General features: G+C 46.9%; 3 protein-coding genes and 1 long non-coding RNA gene across 4 annotated transcripts; 2 read left to right on the top strand and 2 right to left on the bottom strand.

Annotated features, from left to right (window-relative positions):
- The first annotated feature begins 3,525 nt into the window (after positions 1 to 3,525).
- On the top strand, positions 3,526 to 8,728 carry LOC121599652 (protein timeless homolog). The gene is made up of 15 exons (XM_041927635.1): positions 3,526 to 4,083; positions 4,150 to 4,943; positions 5,008 to 5,131; positions 5,196 to 5,359; positions 5,424 to 5,577; positions 5,644 to 5,774; positions 5,863 to 5,943; positions 6,020 to 6,120; positions 6,190 to 6,261; positions 6,332 to 6,383; positions 6,453 to 6,594; positions 6,653 to 6,882; positions 6,950 to 7,047; positions 7,117 to 7,817; positions 7,876 to 8,728. Exons 1-15 carry the CDS (start codon positions 3,658 to 3,660, stop codon positions 8,611 to 8,613), a joined length of 4,008 nt encoding a protein of 1,335 aa, XP_041783569.1. The 5' UTR covers positions 3,526 to 3,657; the 3' UTR covers positions 8,614 to 8,728.
- Positions 5,125 to 6,004, bottom strand: LOC121599655. Its single transcript, XR_006005709.1, has 3 exons — positions 5,845 to 6,004; positions 5,431 to 5,758; positions 5,125 to 5,324 (listed from the first exon to the last, which is right to left on the bottom strand). It is a non-coding gene; the product is annotated as an uncharacterized LOC121599655 (long non-coding RNA).
- Positions 8,729 to 8,945: 217 nt separating the features above from the next.
- LOC121599653 (sperm-associated antigen 1-like) lies at positions 8,946 to 10,592 on the top strand. Its single transcript, XM_041927636.1, has 3 exons — positions 8,946 to 9,746; positions 9,899 to 10,026; positions 10,100 to 10,592. The coding sequence occupies exons 1-3, from the start codon at positions 9,002 to 9,004 to the stop codon at positions 10,445 to 10,447; spliced, it is 1,221 nt and encodes a 406-aa protein (XP_041783570.1). The 5' UTR covers positions 8,946 to 9,001; the 3' UTR covers positions 10,448 to 10,592.
- Positions 10,585 to 12,458, bottom strand: LOC121599654 (fatty acyl-CoA reductase 1-like). Its single transcript, XM_041927637.1, has 6 exons — positions 12,172 to 12,458; positions 11,964 to 12,101; positions 11,316 to 11,887; positions 11,118 to 11,255; positions 10,919 to 11,035; positions 10,585 to 10,848 (listed from the first exon to the last, which is right to left on the bottom strand). Exons 1-3 carry the CDS (start codon positions 12,403 to 12,405, stop codon positions 11,318 to 11,320), a joined length of 942 nt encoding a protein of 313 aa, XP_041783571.1. The 5' UTR covers positions 12,406 to 12,458; the 3' UTR covers positions 10,585 to 10,848; positions 10,919 to 11,035; positions 11,118 to 11,255; positions 11,316 to 11,317.
- Positions 12,459 to 13,208: the final 750 nt, after the last annotated feature.

Raw genomic sequence — 13,208 nt, 5'->3', positions numbered from 1 at the left:
TATGAACCTACCGAACTCGTATGAACCTATTGAACTCGTATGAACCTACCGAACTCGTTGCACCCACGGGTCGAAGTCGCATATGCTTTGCTGAACCTATTGAACTCGTTGCACTCACGGGTCGGAATCGATTCCGGCCAAGCCGCACCTGACTCCGGGTCGATCCGTTTGTGGAGTCGTATGACCCATCACTAGTAAGTAATTCAATCTGTATCATTTCTACCTTTACAGGGTTTCCCACGATTTATTGGTCAGTTCCCATGATTTTGTTGTGCGTTCCGACGAATTTTTGGTCGTATCCCATAGATTTTTGGTTCGTTCCCATAATTTATTGGTATTTTCCGATTGGATATCAATACAATTGAACCAAAAAATTGTGGGAAACAATAAAAAAAACCTGGGAACGCACCAAAAAAATATGGGAACTCACCAAAAATTGATGGGAACCAACCAATAAATCGTGGGAAACCCTGTATTGGCTTTGGAAGCGACCCCGAACCCATAATCAGACGCTCTAGAACTTCAACTGATCTCAAACCTTCGTTGTTCCTGGAACTGATCCCGAACCCATACCATTCCAGAAACTGATCCCGACAATATACCGTTCCTGACTCATATCAGATGTCCTGAAACCGATCCCATACCGACCCAAGAACCTACCGAATCCAAGATAGCTCTGAAACGCTCGGAATCATATCGAATCGGAAACAAGTCCTGGTACGCTACCTACCTGAATACCATAATTGATTCGCTGCGGAATCCGATAGCAGAAGATATAAATAAAAAAAACAAGAAGAAGTTGAAAGGGAATAAGAAGATGAAGAAGAATGCAAATAGGAAGAACACGAAGGGAAACATAACAAATATTGGAAACAAAAATGATTAAAATTGAATAAGCAGCGGATGGGGAAGAATAAAAGGAATAAAAAAAACCAATAAGAAGGAAATAAATAAGATGAAAAAATAATTAAATACTGGTTATGGATTCAAGCCACGTATGGGACAACCCTTTGCAAATTGCAGCCTAATCAGTCCCTGCCACGTATAAGACTGATTATGCTGCAATGGATCAATTAAACCAGTCATTTCTCAGATGAGTTCACGAGACCTATGGATGCGAGAGGTCGTACTTTTGAAGTCGTCTCACAATTCACCTATCTTGGGTCAAAGGCCAGCAACGACAATAGCATGGAAGCTGAGTTGGGCGCAAGGATGCTGGCTGCCAACCGGTCATTCTACAGCATGAAAAATCGGTGCACCTCAAAGAACCTGTCGCGACGTACGAAGCTGGGACTATATAGCACCTGTATAAGTGCCTGGCGAAACCCTCTTAGCCGCGTTCGAGAGGAAGATGCTCAGAAGCATTCTTAGCCCCGTATGTGTGGAAAGACAATAGGGGAGTCGTTATAACAACGAGCTATACGAGATGTACGGCGACCTCACTGTCGTACAGCGTATCAAGCTCGCCAGGATCCGGTGGGCTGGCCATGTTGTACGCATGGAAACGTAGGACCTAGCCCATAAAGTATTTTTAGGACAGAGGGGAAAAAGGTGAGAGAAATTGAGGTGGCAGGATGAAGAGGAGGCGTCCACCATTAAGGCCGGGATAACTGGTAGATGAAGGCGCGCGACCGTGAACGGTTTCGAAAACTCCTGAGCGCCCGCAAAGCGGTTGTAGCGCCGGATAAGTAAGTAAATAAAAGTTGAAGCTTAAACAAATAGAAAAAGAAAATAACCATCGAAGAATAAAGCGAAATAGGAGTGGTTTGAATCAAAATAAAATTTTATCAAAATTCCGCTAAATACCATGAATTGCTACACTCTCCCCGCGCTCATGAACTTGTGGGGAATGAAATCGTACATGCAGCCAATGTGTGGGAAAAGGCGAATAAGCTATATTTAAAAGTCTCTATAGAAATTAGCTAAACTAAACTAAATTATATGTGACGAAAAGTTGCAGAAAGGTTTAAAAACACTGACCTATTAAGATTAAGATTAAGCTTAAACGACTGGAAAATCGATTATCCATAGAAAAAAACGAAAGCTCCATAGCTTCAATGGTTTACTCAATAGATGGCGTTTTGTAACACATTATTATATTGTTGTATTTTTCTTGCCATGTGTTTCGCCTAGCTTTATGTAATCATGGCCGATATACCATTGTAACTTACTGAGCAAAAATCCATAAAAATGGTCCTGACCACACGCCCATACGCGGGTATCATGAGCTAACACCATCGTTACTCAAATCTCAGTTCGATTCCGGAAAGTAGGTCCGCCCAGCGTTATACGGAGTCGTTGGTAATAGTCTCGAATCGCACGGAGTCGTCCGGAGTCATTCGGAGTCTGAGTCTTCCGCAGTCGTTCAAAGCCCTTTGGAGTCGACGGAGTCGCGCAGAGTCTGTCGGAGTCGTTGAAAATTCGAGTCATCCGGAGTCATTCGGAGTCGTTTGGAGTCGTCCGTTATCCAATTACAGTCGATTCCGGTTGACTCCGGTCGTCTCGGGATGCCTCTGACGACTCCAAACGACTCCGGACGACTTCGACTCCGAATGAATCCGGACGACTCCAGGCGACTCCGGACGTCTCCGGACGAAACTAGTATTTCGGACAATATCTGGAGTCGGATCGGAGTCGAGGGTGCGCTCCAAAGAGCACATCACTAATTTAAACAATCGTATCGCCGTTCTAGTCTTAGCGATGCATAACTTCAATGCGAAACCATACAACAATGCTATGAAAAAGCTCTCAAATCGAGGAAAGTTCCTCTGTGTGGCTATCCCACCAACAGATGGTGTCACCAGCTTGCTGTTACTTTTAGGATGCATCAGCCGTTTATCATCTGCTAAACGAAGTCTTTCTAGATTCCTTTTAGAGTGAGAGCTTGAGACGTTTATACTCCGTTTAGGGGTCTAAACGTGGATTTGTGGTACTTGAGGACCAATTTTTTGTACTTGGGACCGACTATTCTGCAAAGGATCAACTAAACCAGTTATTTATCATTTCTTCTTCTTCTTCTTTGGTACAATAAGCGTTGTCGGTCAAGGCCTGCCTGTACTACTATTGGGCTTGGCTTTCAGTGACTTATTTATTACCATAGCAGGATAGTGAGTCCTAGGTATGCGGGTACGTTCCATTCTGGGCTTGAACCCATGATGGGTATGTTGAAAGTAGTACGAGTTGTCGACTGTACCACTAGACCGGCTAAATTTATTGCCATTTTAGTGCCAGCAGAGCTTATTAGTGGCTAACGCAGGCCTACATCGACAACTTGCAATAACAAAAATACAAGAAGAATAACAACTACAAGAGGGACAAGAAAAAGTAAGTGAAAAATGCAACAGTAAGTAACAGAAGAATTGGAAAAGAAATGATAAACTAAAGAATAAGTAGTACACAAGAAGAAGAACGTGTTATTATTTCGCGTGTAGTTGGCGTATACATTTCGCGGTACGTGTATACGCACCGTGTTATTTTTCCTGCTGTCACAACTGTCAAACGCTCCGCTTGCTCGTCAAACGTCAGTGCCGGAGGAAAAACCCGCGCATTTCAAACAAAACTCGACCCAACTTGCGATTGTGCAGTGCAGTGCGTGTGTTGATTGTTTGTGTTTATGTACATTTAGCGTGAAAATTCGCTTTTATTCACTCTATCGCGATGAGTGCTTACTTTGCAGACATCGATGCCGTCTGCTCCTCGCTCGGATGGATGGACGGCGAGGTGTACAAGATGGATCCGGAAGCGGTACAGGGGCTGAAGCACCTGATCTGGATCCTGAAGCAGGACCGCCCGGCGCACGAATGCCGTCGCTACATCGGCGGCAAGCGTATCGTGCAGACCGATCTGATACCGATGGTCATCAGCAACTTCGACAAACCGGACGTGGTCGATGTGTTGCTCCGGCTGCTGGTGAATCTGTCCTTTCCTACGCTGCTGCTGTACAACGGTAACTATCCGAAGGATGCGGCCGAGCAGCGGAAGTTCATCCGGCTGATGGAGATCTGCGAGGAGTACAAGGAAGCGTTCTCGCTGAAAAGTTTCTGGTCGGTGTTGGGCGATCGGCTCGAGAAGATTCTCCACACGGTATGATTAGTGTTGTCGTGGAAGAATGGTGTTTCTGTTCTTACGGTTTATTTTCTCCTTTTCCAGGACTGGGCATTGCGCAGCGAAGCGGACGGACTCATCATCGAACGCATTCTCGTGCTGATCCGGAACGTGCTGCAAGTGCCGGCGAACGTGGAACGAGAGAAGCGCTTCGACAACGATGCCAGCCAGCACGACTGTTTGCTGTGGGCGCTGCACCAGGCTGGCATACTGGACATAATACTATACATACTCGGGTCGCCGCACGAAAACCGCTTCCTCATACACACGCTCGAAATCCTGAGCCTTGCCTACCGGGAACAGTCGGCCGTCCATCTGGCGGACGCAACGCTGCAGCGTACGAACACCGAGAAGAAGACGGACGAGCTGTTGCTGATAAAGGCGCGTCAACCGACGACAGCAGCAGCTGCAGCAGCAGCAACGACAACAGCAGCCTTGGGGAAACCGCCCGCTGGGCGTCATTCGCGGTTTCGCGGCACGTACACGTTCAACAATGTGAAATCCATCTCGGACAGTGATGCCGTTTGCCACCAGTCGCTGGGCAAGATAATGCGCATGGACTTTAGCTCGGAAAAGCATCGCCAGAAGGTGTCGTTCCGGAACGCGAAGGAAACGGAAACGTTCGAACGGAAGAGCATCTTTTCGGTGCGCTTGTTTTTGCGCGAGTACTGCATGGAGATTCTGCGCGTGTACAACAATATGGTGCGCCAGGCACGGCGCTACCTGAGCCAGCACGGGACGTCGGTGTCGGAATTTCATGACGATTCGTACCTGCTGTGGGCCATACGGTTCTTTCTCGAGTTTAACCGGCACAGTGGGTTTAAAATTGAACTAGTGAGGTATGGTTGGCTGGGCTTCTTTCTGTGATAATGTTTTTGTAACACGTGATACTTTATTTTCCAGTGAATCTTTGAACATCGACACGTTTCATTGGACGGTGACACGCATGGACACGTACACCGAGAACATTACTACGGATAAAACACGCAAAGCCGTCTGGGCAAGGCGTTTGCATCTAACTATACAGGTAAATTCCGAGCAACGTTGAAGAAAGCTGTATTATTAATACATTTTTCTTGTTTCATCACCAGACGTACCGGGAGCTTCTAAACAATATGCATGCGCTGGAAAAGATTAAGGATACAGCGGCTTCCGAGCTTCTCTCGGTACTGCAGAACAACATCTTCTACGTCGTAGAGTATCGTGAAACGACCCTTCACCTGTTGACGAGTTTCAAGGAAGCATTACATACAAAGTGAGTGATAAAGGACTGAATGAGAGATAAGTTTGCTTAATTGTTTTTTGTTCATATTCTTTAGAGCTTACCTAAGAGATGTCATAGAAGTGGCGCATCTGTTCTTTAGCATGTTGCAACGATTCTGCAAGGGCACGGTGCGCGTACAGGAGCGGGTGAAAGCAAAGCGCAAGAAGGCTAAAAAGCAACCCCGTAAAAAAACAACCGAAGAGCAAGAGGTAATTCAACATTGTCCTTTTTCCCCAACATTCAATTCATTATTTCGTTAATATTTCAACTTCCAGGAAAATATCGAAAATCGATGGCTGCAAGAAGCGCCAACCATTGCCTCGTTGCTGGAAAATGGTGAACTTAAGCAACAGGAGCTACCCACGCCGTTCGATTCGGCCTCTTCCGTTCCTGTTGAGGAGCAAAAGTAATAAATATATTTAAATATATTCCATTTCCCTTAGAACAAACTGAAATGCTTTCTAACATGCTCTTACTTCTTCCCCATGTTTCAGAGGAGATTGTTTGAAGAGCATCCATTCGTTGCTGAGGAAAAAGAACTACGAACAGGCAATCAAAATGCTGTATGCTGCAAGGTACGCTCTTGAATATTCAATTTCTTTCATTCACAACCGTTTAATGTTGTTAATATTTAAAACTCACGCGCCACAGATCGGTTTGGACGACGAGCAGCTGCTTTGGCAGCGAGACTGCCACCCCGGATGAGGATCTGATCACACTTCAAGACATTTTCGCCGCCAATTTGTCTTCCGGTAATGGCTTTCCGCTCCGTAATCGATTGCAATAGTGTCGAGTAATGTTTTTTTTCTTCCTTTTTCTAGCAACTGATGGGGACGATAATGATGGTGAGATGCAAGAAGATTCAGAAGAAGAAGATGAGCTGGAGGAGGAAGGTAAGCAGTGTTGGGAAATATAATGTTCTAGTTCTGAAATATTTGTATACTCCTATTGTGTACGTTACAGAAATCGTTAAGCATGAGGAAAAGGATTTTAAATTTGAAGAATTTTCGAAACGGTATGAAACAATGATCCTTCTTCCTTAATTTATGTTCATTAAATTCAATTAAAATCCTTTTTCATACAGCCTGGTAGACCATCGCGTGGTTTATGCCTGTACGACGGTGCTAACGGATTGGGAAAAGATCAAGACCACATGTCTGAAGGCGGCTGTGACACTGCTTTACCGCATTTGTGTCGAGCATAAGATGCCCTCGATGCTGTTTCAGGTGAGGAAATGCTTTCGTAATTGTCTAAGCGCTATATTTAATGCTATTTTACCTTCAGGTGTCACTTTTACGCATATTTCAAGCTGTGCTGAACGCGATCGAGGATGAGCATTCGCGCGAACTTCGCCGGCTTGCGATTTACACCGTGCGTCAGCTGCAGCAGAAGGTGCTGACTGGGGCCGAGGATGATGGTGGATTGATGTTTGCCGAGCTGCTGTTTGCCAAAACGTCGCGAATCGCGTGCGCACTGGAAATAGGCTACGATGAGGTGTTCAACGATAATGGAAGGTATGCACCAATGGATAAACGTGGCTTTAAGTTAAATTTTACAATGCCTTTTTGGATACAATTTCAGGAAAAGCACAGCTTCCCAAAAAGCATGGACCGAAGAGCAGGAACAGGAGCTGCATCGCTTGTTTATGGAAAATCAAGAAAATCCACAAACAGATCAGGGTAGGAATAATCCTTCTTTTTTTCACTTTCCTTACCGTGCTTGGATTGATTGTTGTGCTCTGTTTTTAGATGTTATCGACTGGCTGCTTGAAAATCTGATCGATCAAACGCGCACCCGGCGTGGCGTGATGAAGAAGCTGAAGGAAATGGGCCTTACCTTTAAGGCGCCGACCAAAAAGAGCAACGCAAACCGGCAGCAAAAGGCTAACGCTTGGACGCCCGACGAAGACGGCAAGCTCGGTGTGCTCTACGAGGAGCTGCGGCTGGACAAAAACCCGCTCAAGAGCATTGCGGAAGCGTTCGAAAAGAAGTTTACCCGTCCGGCCATCGCTCGGCGCATGGTTTACCTGGGATTGATTGCAGACGTGGCCGAAATAATGCCATCGAAGCGGCGTGCCAACAACGAACGGCGAGCGAGCGGTAGCGATGGTTCGTCGCAGGACGACGAAAGGAATAGCAAATCCTCCGACGAAGAGGAGGAAGAGGAGAAGGCGGAGGAATTTAATCAAAGCATCAACAAGCAGCTGAATGAGCCGCTCGTGAAGAAAAACCTGAAAGCGCTCCGTGGCGACGACATGAAGCAAGCCGTACGGTGGATCGTCGAATGCTTCGAAGAGGTTCGCAGTCTGTACGAAGACTCGGATCCATCGGAAGACACCGAGGGAGGCGTTCCGATGATTCCGATTGCACCGTACCAAACCGCTGCCCTGAAGAAACCGGAATTCAAGCGTTTGCTACGGTCGCTTGGTGTGATGGACACTGGCCGGCAGGTGAGAATGATTGGCAGCTCTGGTTCAAAAGGTTCTTAATGATTTATATTCCTTCCAGTTCGTGTACCATCGGATACCGTTTCAACTGACGCCAGAAGAGTTGAAAAAACGCATGGAAATATTAACTGCTTTCTGTGAAGCACCGACAGCAGCGGATGAAGACGAGGAAGCGGGAGATCGAAGCGTTGTTTTGCCTTCAGCTGCTTCAGAAGATGAAATGGATAAGAACAACCACTACGAAGAAGAACGCCGATCGATGTCACCGCTGATCGTGTCGGAAGATGATCTTGCAGATGAAGATCGTCCGGCAAACCCGACAGCTGCTACCTCCAAACGAAACCGATCTGATTCGTCCGATGCGACGTCGGAAGTGTCGCTAGTACAGCGGCGCAAAAAGAACAAGCGCGTAAAGTCACAGAGCACAGCTAAGTCTTCAAAGCAGCGAACGTCTGCTTCGCAGCTCGCTGAGTCGGACGATGAGGTGAAAATAATATCGCCAAAGCAAACGCGGCTTGTTATTTCGGACGACGAATCGGACATGGATACTACCTCTAAGCAAGCAACCGGCGGTATATCCTCGCAGGGGGACGATGTGGGGGAAACGATAGCACCAAAGCAAACACGGCTTGTAATCTCGGACGATGATTCGGAGACGGAAGCTTCCCCCAAGCAACAAACAACTGGTGGCGCATCCTCCGTGTCGGAGCTACCAGCAGAAGGCCAGAGCCCAGAAAATCGATCTAAATCTCAGAAAGGGCGCAGACGTGCCGCCGTTATCAGTAGCGATGAGGAGTGAGGAGGGGGAGTTGTACAGTGCGTACCAAACACAAACAATAGATCGTTATTATTTTTTACATAATTTTGATGTCGTAAAATCTGCTTCAAGTTCAATGTAGGTGAATAAAGTATAAACTTCTACTCAAAAGGATTATTTTATTTTTAATGTGTTTTACATAGTTTACTATGTTTGATTTTTTTGTATCATCGTTTCGAATGTCTATGGCCTTGATATCGACCAAACAATAATGCGGGAACCACGCGTTCGTTTCAAACAAACACGTACACCAGTGCTATAGGTTGCCATGGCAACGGCTTACATTGCATACCAGCTGCCCCCGTACGTTTTCGGGCCGTTCCTCCGTGTTCGCACGCTCAGTTTAGTTCAAACGTTCAAACGCACCAGAATGTCGAACAAACCGGCAAGACTGTTGCAGAAGTATGACCTGCTATTGGAACATCTGGACTTTGAGTACATTCGCCAATGCACCAACGGTCGGGAGGTGGAAAATATCGTAAAAGTGTTACGCTCCGGCGAGGAAGGCTACTTCCCACAGCTTACCGCATTTGCCGAAGAACGTCTGAAATCGCTCCGTCCCGAGAGCAGGCTGCTACGAAAGGAGCAACCACTAGCGACAAAGCACACGCTGCCGGAGGAGCAATGGCGAGAAATCTCCAACAACCTGCAGGACTGGGAGCACAGGATGAAAACGCTGACCGATGAGTTACGCTCGGCACAGGTCGAGTCGGATGATACTACCGTACCGCGGATTAGAGGAACGTTTGACCCTTTCGCTAAGGAGGAGGAACCGGAAAAGGTACCACAATCGAAGGTGATTAAGTACTGTGATTACGACAAGTGGGACAAGTTCGATGCCGACACGGAACTGCTCAAGATGGATCTGGACGAGGAGCGGCACCGGGAGATGGTACGGCTAAACAATCAGAAAAACAGCGAGCAGCCGAAAATTGTTGAACTTCCTCCGGAGGTGAAGCTGTCGCAGCAGGAAAAGCACGTGATTGCGGGAAAGCTGCGAGAAAAGGGGAACGATTACTTCCGCGCCAAAGAATTTAAGGAAGCGGTTCAGGAGTACGGCAAGAGTTTGGATTTGTTTCCGAGTGCAGCTTGCTTCAATAATAGAGCGATGGCAAGTAAGTGAGACTTACGTTTGTATTTTTGTCTTATTACCCGTTGAGGTCTATCCCGGATAGTGCCTTAGTTAGCTTAGCATTAGTGTTAGTTTGTACTGTAGTGTCGTAAAACAACCTTGATGTTTATTATCGCTTGTCTGGTTCTGTTTTAGATATTAAATTGCAACGCTACGATCAGGCAATTGCTGACTGCAACCAATGTTTGGCTCTCGAGCCGCAGAATGTTAAGGCACTTCTAAGAAAAGCGCAAGCATTAACTTCCACCGACAAACGAAGAGAGGTACTTCGGCTTGATTCTTCTCGACCATTGTTCCATTTTCGTCCTTTAAATCTTACTTTTGTATACATCCTAGGCTTACAAGGTATACTGTGACGTCCTCCGTATAGAACCAACGAATGCAGTCGCACAGACTAGCACATCTGCTTTGCGCCTTCAACTACCCGATCTACCGCCACCGAATGCTGTTCGTCTGACGATCGAAGAGGTGGACAATGATGTACCGGAAATTGACTTCCGGGAGCTGATTCGCCCGAAGAAGGTTATCAAGGACAAGCTGCCGGATGCGCTGAAACAGCTGAAGAAGGATACCGTCAGCTTGATACAACAGCAGGCACAGGCGCAGAACAACCAGGAGACGGAAGAGATGACACTGTTCCCCAAACCACCTCCAAGACGGACTCCACTGATAGAGGAACTGTAGCTTCATAGCTTTGATAATGTGCTTCCGGGGGTGAAGGTAACAAAATCTTGTGTAGCGTCCTGTGGAATGCTTTAAAATGCTTAATTCAAAAGGTAATAAAGTAGAGCTCCCACTGTTAATGCTGTTGGTAGCATTTTCCTCAGCAGCAAGGCTTTGGACTGCAAGCACGCTGTCTTGCTAGGCAATGTCGGTTCAGTGCATCGGCAACACCTTTCACAAAATGTCGAAAGTAATACTTCCAATCGAGCGTTTCCACGTCGAAGGGTAGAAGTCGCTTTTCGTCCTCCGACAGTCGATCCCACAGCTGGCGGATGTTGTCATTCTCCGTAGTCCACGAGTTGCAGCGGAAGTAGCTGGTAGAATCTTCCAGCGCTACCACTCGTTTGATAAGATCGTAGTTTCTGAAATTGAAGCAGAATAGAGGATTACTTTTAAAGAAGAAGAAGGACAAGAGGAGCTGTTCGTTATTACTTTGCCTTTTTGCCTCTTAGCTTGTTGAAGGTGTCCGAAACGTAGGCCTGAAGTAGCAGCCAATTTATAAACAGCTGTCTCATGAAGAGGGATGATGTTACGTGGATGGTGTAACGTCTACAAATTCAGAGATTGCAAAAAATCGACTCAATGACATAAAAGTGGGAAGGAACTTGGTAGAAGCGGTTTAGTCACTCACCCAAATATCCTGCCCAAGGTGGAATCAATTCCAAGCGCAAGCAACGCTCCAATATCTCGATTGCGGACTACATTATTCCGAAACGCATAGTTGTACACTGGCACTACCTTGCTCATGGTAGGTTCCTGCATCCGCTTCCTAGAAAACCAGCATCAATCAACGTCCAATTCTGCGTCTACAATTGCCACCCGGTCTTACCGCTATCCATTCTCCCATCCAACAGCCAGCAGCGCATTGACACAGTAGTCCACCGGAACCATGTGCACTGCAGCATCATCCGCACCGTAGCACCAGTACACTTGGCCACGTATAACGGGTACTACCATACCCGCCGGTCCATTAAAGTTGTTTACCCACCCGGGCGTTGGTTCACTGTACGCGGAAGAAACGATCGGTGGCCGGAAGATGGCGATCGGTAAGCCACTGAACTGCTGCTGTATCATCACCTCCGCACAGCGCTTGCTGAACGTGTAGCTGTTGGGCATCGGACCAAGGATGATCGGTTTCAGCTGATCTTTTTCCTTCGGCGTTAGATGGCGAAAGAGGGCGAGAATGTTTTCAAACCCACCGAACGGTAGCTCCTCGTAGATGCGTTCCTCGATGTGCGTTCGGTGACAGTTGGAGTAGAATGTCGACACGTGTACGATCGAGCGGATGTGGGGAAGCTGCTGAGCTAGCAGGAACAACTTGCGCGACGACAGCACATTCGTGTCGAGAGCCGTTTCGATGTCTTCGTTGAACTTTACCGATGCCATCACATTAAACACAATCTTGTGAAGAAATAGGGTGCAGTGTGTAGAGAAAAAAGTTAGCAATTCTAGAAGATTGCACGATCACACCACTAACCTCCACTTGGGCCGCCAGCAAACGCTGGTGATCGGACGAAGAGATCACCTGATCCGATTGGAAGTTTACCTCGATCGGGATCACTTTCGCGAACAGAGGCTTCCCGTTGTGTGGGGAAGATTTGATTGCGTCGAATATCTGGCGAACGATTAAAAGATCAAGTTGAAATCACAGCTCCACAGCGCGTACTACATAACATTACACTAACCACATCTTCGAACATCTCATCCAATCGCTCATCGACCGTTTTGTTGCACTTTTCCCTGACAAGCAGAAACACTGTCTTCACCCCGAAACAGCGTAACAACTTCTCCAACAACACTTTGCCAATGAACCCGGTGCCACCGGTGATCAGGATGGTAGCGTCGCGATAAAACTCTTGCACACAGCTCATCCTCTTGTCACTGGTTAGCACTTCCTGCAGGACACTTAAATCACCCATCTCTCAGTACCAGTTCGAGGTAGGATCCTCTTGCGAGTACCGTTCGCAAACGAATGAAAGTTCTTGTGCCAGCGAACGGTGCTTTTATTGTTCTTTGAGTCATCTTTGAACACGCACTTCTACTCCATTCAAAATTCCCCAAGAGTTAAGTTTATTTACATTGGACTTTTTTTGTTTTGACGGAATGGTAGAAATGCGCTTTTTGCTTCCTCGTCGTTTGTGCTGTTCCTGCTCCATCGAATGGACTTTGTGCCGCCTAAACCAATCCTCCCTCAAGATCAGTACCACTTGGGCAGTATCATACCTCATTGGGTATGATTTTTTTGGCGATTGGCGTACGAAGAATCACGTGGACGGCGGTTGATTAGTACCAATCACGCTAGAAGCATGACGCATGCAGCACGAAAGCGGCTAGAGCCTCTCCGAATCATGCCGAGCACTTCAGCGCCATTTGCCGGTAAACTGATCTTCGACAACTTACTTGGCCAACGATGGGCTGAATCTCACACTACGACCACCGCCACCTGGGGGTAAGTGTTTACAAGCCAACGATCAACACAGCCACTAGAGACTCATGCCAACACAAACAAACCTCTCCGGTGGATGAGGGCGCATACCACTGGTCTGAAGTCAGAGGGTAATGTTTTTGGGGGCTTTTTTTATCAGCTCCATCAGTGTCAGTAGCAAATCCGACCCCACATCACATACCGGAAAGTCAAGTGACCGTTGAAGCATTCTTCGGCACAGTGTCAACGATTCTTTGGTTCGTTTCATACACTTCACCTTGAAGATCGCGTAACTTC

This window comes from Anopheles merus, chromosome 3L, assembly GCF_017562075.2.
Source record: "Anopheles merus strain MAF chromosome 3L, AmerM5.1, whole genome shotgun sequence".
NCBI lineage: Eukaryota > Metazoa > Arthropoda > Insecta > Diptera > Culicidae > Anopheles > Anopheles merus.
The sequence above is the reverse complement of the archived record's forward strand: the minus strand, read 5'-3'. Positions and strand labels throughout refer to the sequence as shown.

Bases quoted from the DNA above. Each gene is read 5' to 3' on its own strand.
- LOC121599652 (XM_041927635.1), top strand. From the start codon at position 3,658: ATGAGTGCTTACTTTGCAGACATCGATGCCGTCTGCTCCTCGCTCGGA. The intron at 4,944-5,007 runs GTATGGTTGGCT...TTTATTTTCCAG, and splicing joins TTTAAAATTGAACTAGTGAG to TGAATCTTTGAACATCGACA. The intron at 5,775-5,862 runs GTAATAAATATA...CCCATGTTTCAG, and splicing joins GTTCCTGTTGAGGAGCAAAA to AGGAGATTGTTTGAAGAGCA.
- LOC121599653 (XM_041927636.1), top strand. From the start codon at position 9,002: ATGTCGAACAAACCGGCAAGACTGTTGCAGAAGTATGACCTGCTATTG. The intron at 9,747-9,898 runs GTAAGTGAGACT...GTTCTGTTTTAG, and splicing joins CAATAATAGAGCGATGGCAA to ATATTAAATTGCAACGCTAC. The intron at 10,027-10,099 runs GTACTTCGGCTT...TATACATCCTAG, and splicing joins CCACCGACAAACGAAGAGAG to GCTTACAAGGTATACTGTGA.
- LOC121599654 (XM_041927637.1), bottom strand. From the start codon at position 12,405: ATGGGTGATTTAAGTGTCCTGCAGGAAGTGCTAACCAGTGACAAGAGG. The intron at 12,102-12,171 runs GTTAGTGTAATG...ATCGTTCGCCAG, and splicing joins ATGAGATGTTCGAAGATGTG to ATATTCGACGCAATCAAATC. The intron at 11,888-11,963 runs GTTAGTGGTGTG...TTTCTTCACAAG, and splicing joins TGCTGGCGGCCCAAGTGGAG to ATTGTGTTTAATGTGATGGC.